This window comes from Muscardinus avellanarius, assembly GCF_963383645.1.
Source record: "Muscardinus avellanarius genome assembly, chromosome: 10".
Classification (NCBI taxonomy): Eukaryota; Metazoa; Chordata; class Mammalia; order Rodentia; family Gliridae; genus Muscardinus; species Muscardinus avellanarius.
Genome location: NC_137796.1, coordinates 88,266,426 through 88,271,788, shown reverse-complemented (window position 1 = coordinate 88,271,788; position 5,363 = coordinate 88,266,426). Strand labels below are relative to the sequence as shown.

At 47.9% G+C, this 5,363-nt stretch overlaps 1 protein-coding gene across 1 annotated transcript; it reads right to left on the bottom strand.

Annotated features, from left to right (window-relative positions):
• Positions 1 to 212: 212 nt before the first annotated feature.
• CHCHD2 (coiled-coil-helix-coiled-coil-helix domain containing 2) lies at positions 213 to 4,386 on the bottom strand. The gene is made up of 4 exons (XM_080702259.1): positions 4,296 to 4,386; positions 1,893 to 2,142; positions 857 to 1,004; positions 213 to 344 (listed from the first exon to the last, which is right to left on the bottom strand). Exons 1-4 carry the CDS (start codon positions 4,343 to 4,345, stop codon positions 334 to 336), a joined length of 459 nt encoding a protein of 152 aa, XP_080558385.1. The 5' UTR covers positions 4,346 to 4,386; the 3' UTR covers positions 213 to 333.
• Between the last annotated feature and the right edge of the window lie 977 nt (positions 4,387 to 5,363).

Genomic DNA, 5,363 nt, shown 5'->3' with positions numbered 1-5,363 from the left:
TGAAAGATGCCGAGAAGCTCAGCATGTACCCGCAGTTCACAACTCACAGTTAAACACACCACACCACGGAAGAAAACCACTTTATTTTAATGAACTAACAAAGGATAATATTGCAACAGTTGATCTAAGGAGGCCATACAAACATTTGCCTAGGCCCACATTTTATGTCAACTCAGTGAGCTTCTAAAGTTAGAATAACCTCCCCCATCGAAGCAATGAAGCTATTAATCCTGAGGCTTAATTTATGATTTTACATATGACTCTTTCATTACCAATTAATTTTCATGCTAAAGTCAGAGCCAATTTTCTGTTTCTTCAGTTTGAACTTCTTGATTAGAGTAATCCTGCAAAGAGAAAAGTTATGTTAGAAGAATGCCAGCTGCAGATATTCTACAAAACAGATGCTCAAGGCTGCTGCTTGCTTTGGTAAGCATCTGAAGGCTCCCTCCAACCAACAGAACGCCAACGCCACACTCACAAACGAGGGAAGAAGGCATGTGTGCCTCTAGGGAAAGAGGTCTAAAGCAGAATGGAGCCGCTTTCGAACTAAATGTAATGTCAACAAAGACCTACTATATCTAGACATGGCATTTTTAATTTTATAGTTTGACTACCTACATAACAGGAGAGAGGTGAGAAAGTGAAAATAAGCTTTCAAAAGATGCCTGGATCTTTAGGTAGACAGGAGGTATCCTGTCTGAAGGTTTATCTTTAGATATAAGGATTCTTCCTTATACCTGCATAAGGAAGGTTCAGACTTAGGACGTAACTGGCAAAAACATGAACCTAAACACAATTTCCTCTAACTTGTCAGCTCTGAATAATGAACAGGGTTTCAATCTGGTAAGTCACCTACCATTTGCAATTCGGCACTGTTTCAGCACTTCATTGAAACCTTCACAAAGCTTCACATCACTCTGGTTCTGGGCACACTCCAAAAACTGTTTTATCTCAAAAAGGCACGGGCCACCAGACTGCTGCTGCTGCTGCGCCAGCTGAGGCTCCTGCAAAGAAAAATATTCAGTACTGCTGAGAAAAAAGCCTATTTCCACAGAGACGAAGGGCCATATGCACTCTCATTGCATTTAACTGGGGAAACAACTAGAATCAGGTGCAAATTAAAGTTTTCATTTCCATAAAGTTTCCAAGAAAAGTGAAAAAAAAAAAAAAAAAAGTAAAGGCAGAAAGCAAATGAACATTAACAAAATTTCAGCGTCAACAGAAAGTCAAGAAAAAGGATGCAAATGAGGTAGACTGGCTATCCGGGCTCAAGACTAAATGGACTGGGGAGGGGGGGGGGTGTCGGTCGGGCTCTAGGTTTGACCCCTAGCATTGCACAAATAAAAGGAAATAAATAAAAAGGAAAACAGGCTGGAGATAAAGCCCAGTGGTAGGATATATGCTTAACATGTGAAATTCCAGTGATGCTTCATGGAGGAAAAACGAGACTATACAGGAAAAAAGATAGTGGAAAATACCAGGTAAGGATCAGCAATAAAAGAGATTTAGAATTAGTTAAGATAGACGGGATTAAAAGGGAGGACATCAAGGTCTTTTGTATGTGTGTGTTTGTGGGGGTATGGCACTAAAGACTGGACCTAGGAGCATTCTACCTCAGAGCTACACCTACAGCCCGATTTTTCTTTTTTCTTTTTTGGTGGTACTCGGTGTGGAACCCAGAGGCTTTCTACCTCCGGGCTATACTCTCAGACCTATTTCATATTTTATTTGGAAACAGGGTCTCACTAAGTTGCTGAGAGCCTCACTAAGTAGCCGAGGCTGGCTCTGAACCTGTGCGACCCTCCTGTCTCAGCCTCCCAAGTGGGAGGGACTACAAGTGTTTGCCACCAAGTGTGGCTTCCAGCCCTTAGAATCACTGCTCCAGATCTTACCTGGTAAGTGATGTCAGGCCTGGCAGGCTCACTGCTACCTCCTCCACTAAAGCCCCCAGTGATGGCGTGACCCAGTGTGTGTCCGACAGCAGAGCCCACAGCCACACCAGCTGCAGTGGTTGCCATCTGGGCCATCAGCCCTGGCTGCCTGGGCGCAGCCGCGGGCACGCCCACTGCAGATGGTGGGGCTGCTGCTGGTGGCTGAGCTGCTGGTGCTGGCCTGGGTGCAGCTCTCATCTGAGGGGCCCGGCTAAAAAAGAAAAAAAAAGTGCTTACTTCCAGCCAGTTTTGGAAATTGGCAATTAAAACCATATATTAAACATAAATATACATACAAGAAAACTTTAGAGAAAATAACTTTATTATGCCATCTTTTTAAATCTTTTGGTGCTGAGGATTGAACACAGGGGCATTCTATCTCCAAGCCACACCCCTATCCCTCTTTGTTCATTTTAATTTTCAAACAGGGTCTGGCTAGGTTCACTTGCTGAGGCTGTCCTTGAACTTTCGATCTTCCTGTCTTAGCCTCCAAAGTACTGGGATTATAGACATGCGCTACCATGCCCAGCTCTAATTTTGACTTTTTTCTTTTTCGTGGTACTGGGGTTCCTGGAAACCCTTCTAACCTCCAGGCTACACTCCCAGACCTATTTTTTATATTTTTATTTGGAAACAAGGTCTCTTAAGCCAGCAAGGCTAGCTTCGAACCAGTGTGATCCTCCTGTCTCTGCCTTCCAAGCGCGGAGATTACACGTGTGCGCCACCACGCCCGGCTAATTTTTACTTCTGAAATACGGGATGAGTTTCTGAGACTGGTCCTGAAGCTGCGACCCTCTAATCTCAGCTTCCTAAGTACAGGGATTATGTGTGTGCCACTGCACCCAGCGGCTGCTTTCTCTCTTTAATCTTTTATTAAGGTTGTAATGATCTAACAAACTTTTTGTAAGCATTTCCATGTACTTATTCAGAGCCGAGATCACTTTTTTTTGTACTGGAGATTGAACCCAGGGACATCCTTCTCTGAGCCAACCCCCCCCTTTTGGTGGTACTGGGGATGGAACCCTTCTGCCTCTGGGCTACACTCCCAGACCTATTCTATATTTTATTTAGAAACGGTCTCACTAAGTTGCTGAGGCTGGCTTCAAATCTGTGCGATCCTCTTGTCTCAACCTCCCATGTGCGGGGATTACAAGCGTGCGCCACCACACCCGGCTAGCCCTTTGTATTTTGAAACAAGGTCTTTGCTCAGTTACTGAGCACTGGCATCAAACCTGCAATCCTGTCTTAGCCCTCCAAGTACTGGGAGTACAGGGGCATCTCTCCAATCAAAACACTTAGCTAGGCACTGTGGTGCAAGCCTGTAATCCTAGTACTTGGGAGGCTAAGACAGAAGGATCTCAAGTTTAAGGCTAGCCTCAGAAGCCCAGTGAGACCGTATTTCAAAACAATTAAAAGGGCTGAGGGTACAGCTGGAAGGTAAAATGTCCATGGCCTCAATTCTTAGTAATGCAGGAAAAAATAAAAATAAAAAAACCAAAGATAGGGCTCGGTGGCCCCTCTGTAACCCCAGTATTTGAGAGGCTGAGACAGGAGGCTCACAGGTTCAATGTAAGCCTCAGCAACTTAGTGATAGCCTATTTCAAAAATACAAAAAGAGCTAGGCATGGTGGCGCACACTTGTAATCCCCGCGCTTGGGAGGCTGAAACAAGAGGATCGCGCAGGTTCGAAGCCAGCCGGAGGCTGGCTTAAGAGACCCTGCTTCCAAATAAAATATAAAACAGGTCTGGGAGTGTAGCCCGGAGGTAGAAGGCCCCTGGGTTCCATCCCAGTACCACCACCACCAAAAAAAAAAAAAAAAAACAAACCACCACGGGCGTGATGGTGCCCGCTTGTAATGCCTGCGCTTGGGAGGCTGAGACAAGAGGATCGTGCAGGTTCGAAGCCAGCCTCAGCTACTTAGGCTCTCAGCAACTTAGTGAGACCGTTTCCAAATAAAATATAAAATAAGGAGTATAGCCCGGAGGTAGAAAGCCACCAAATTCCACCCCCAGGACCAAAAACAAAGCTGGGGGTGTAGCTCGGAGGTAAAATGCCCCTGGGTTCAACCCTCAGTACCGCAAAAAACCAGCGCTCTCTGCCCCTTTCGCGATTATTTCCTTGGGCGTTCTCCCAAATAAGTCTAGGTCGAAGGTTATGACTTTCCTTCGTGTCAAGAAGCACGTGGCCCTGGCTAGCGTCTTCCCCAACTTGGCTTAGCATAGCAAGCCTCTTTCCGCGAGCGAATCTCTCCCCTGCCCTCCCGGCGTACAGTGCGACGACACCGCGGTGAGCCCGGAGGCCGCGCCGCCTCGGCCCCGCTCCCCGCCGCCGCCAGCCGCGCCCCGAGCCCACGACCCGCTCACCTGGCCGGGGGGGCCACGCGGGAGGTGCGGCTCCGGCTTCCACGCGGCATCCTGGGCCTGAGCGCGCAAGAGCTCGGCGTCTGCAACCGCAAGATCCTCCGCAGACTGGCGTTTTCTGGGTAGAAGGGGAGCGGAAGCCGGGAGGCGGGACCGGATTTAGTGCTCGACCAATCGGCGCACAGAAAGAGGCCTTACGTAAGCCGGCGTCCCCGCGGCCCTGAAGGTCATTGGAAGAGCAAGACTGCAGACGGCGCCGCGGTTCCGGCGACCTCGGGAGCTCCGCGCAGGCGCCGTAGGGAACTGGAAGTTTCTACAGTTGCCCTGCGACCGCGGCTGCCGGCCGCTCCCCCCCCCACCCCCGCCCTCCGGTATTGGAAAGGGAATCCAGGGGCATTCTACCTCCGAGCTGCATCCCTAGTCCCTAGCCCTATTTTTTATTCTTTATTTTTTGCGGGACTGATGGAACCTAGGGGTATTCTACCGCTGAGCTACACCCCAGCCCTATTTTTTATTCTTTATTTTAAAACAGGGTCTCACTTGAGTTGCAGAGGGCCTAAGTAGCTGAGGCTGTCCGCGAACCGCGATCCTCCTGTCTCAGCCTCCCGAATGCTGGGATTACAAGCGTGCGCCACCACGGGCTCCCAGCCTATCTTGAGTCAGAACCATTATTAGCAGTTTTGCTTCATAGGGCAGAAGGACTGACGCTAGTTTCTTCAAACATGTATTAAATGTTGGAAGATTAAGCCTGGTTGGGGGGCTGAGACTGGAGGATCGTCGGTTCCAGCCCAGCTTCAGCAATTTAGGCCCTCTGCTACTTAGTGAGATTTCGTTTGAAAATAAAAAATAGAGTTGGGGGTGTAGCTTAGAGGTAGTATGCCCCTGCGTACAATCCCCAGTAACACACAGACCCAAACTAAAGAAACAAAGTTTGGGAGCTAAATTTGAGGTCTGAATGGTATTTCCTTTTCTTGTCTATGGAACCAGTAAAAAATGAAATTTAAACAGTAGTGCCTTATTTATGCATTGAGATGGTATGGAAGACCTAAGGTAGAAAGGAGATGTACGGGA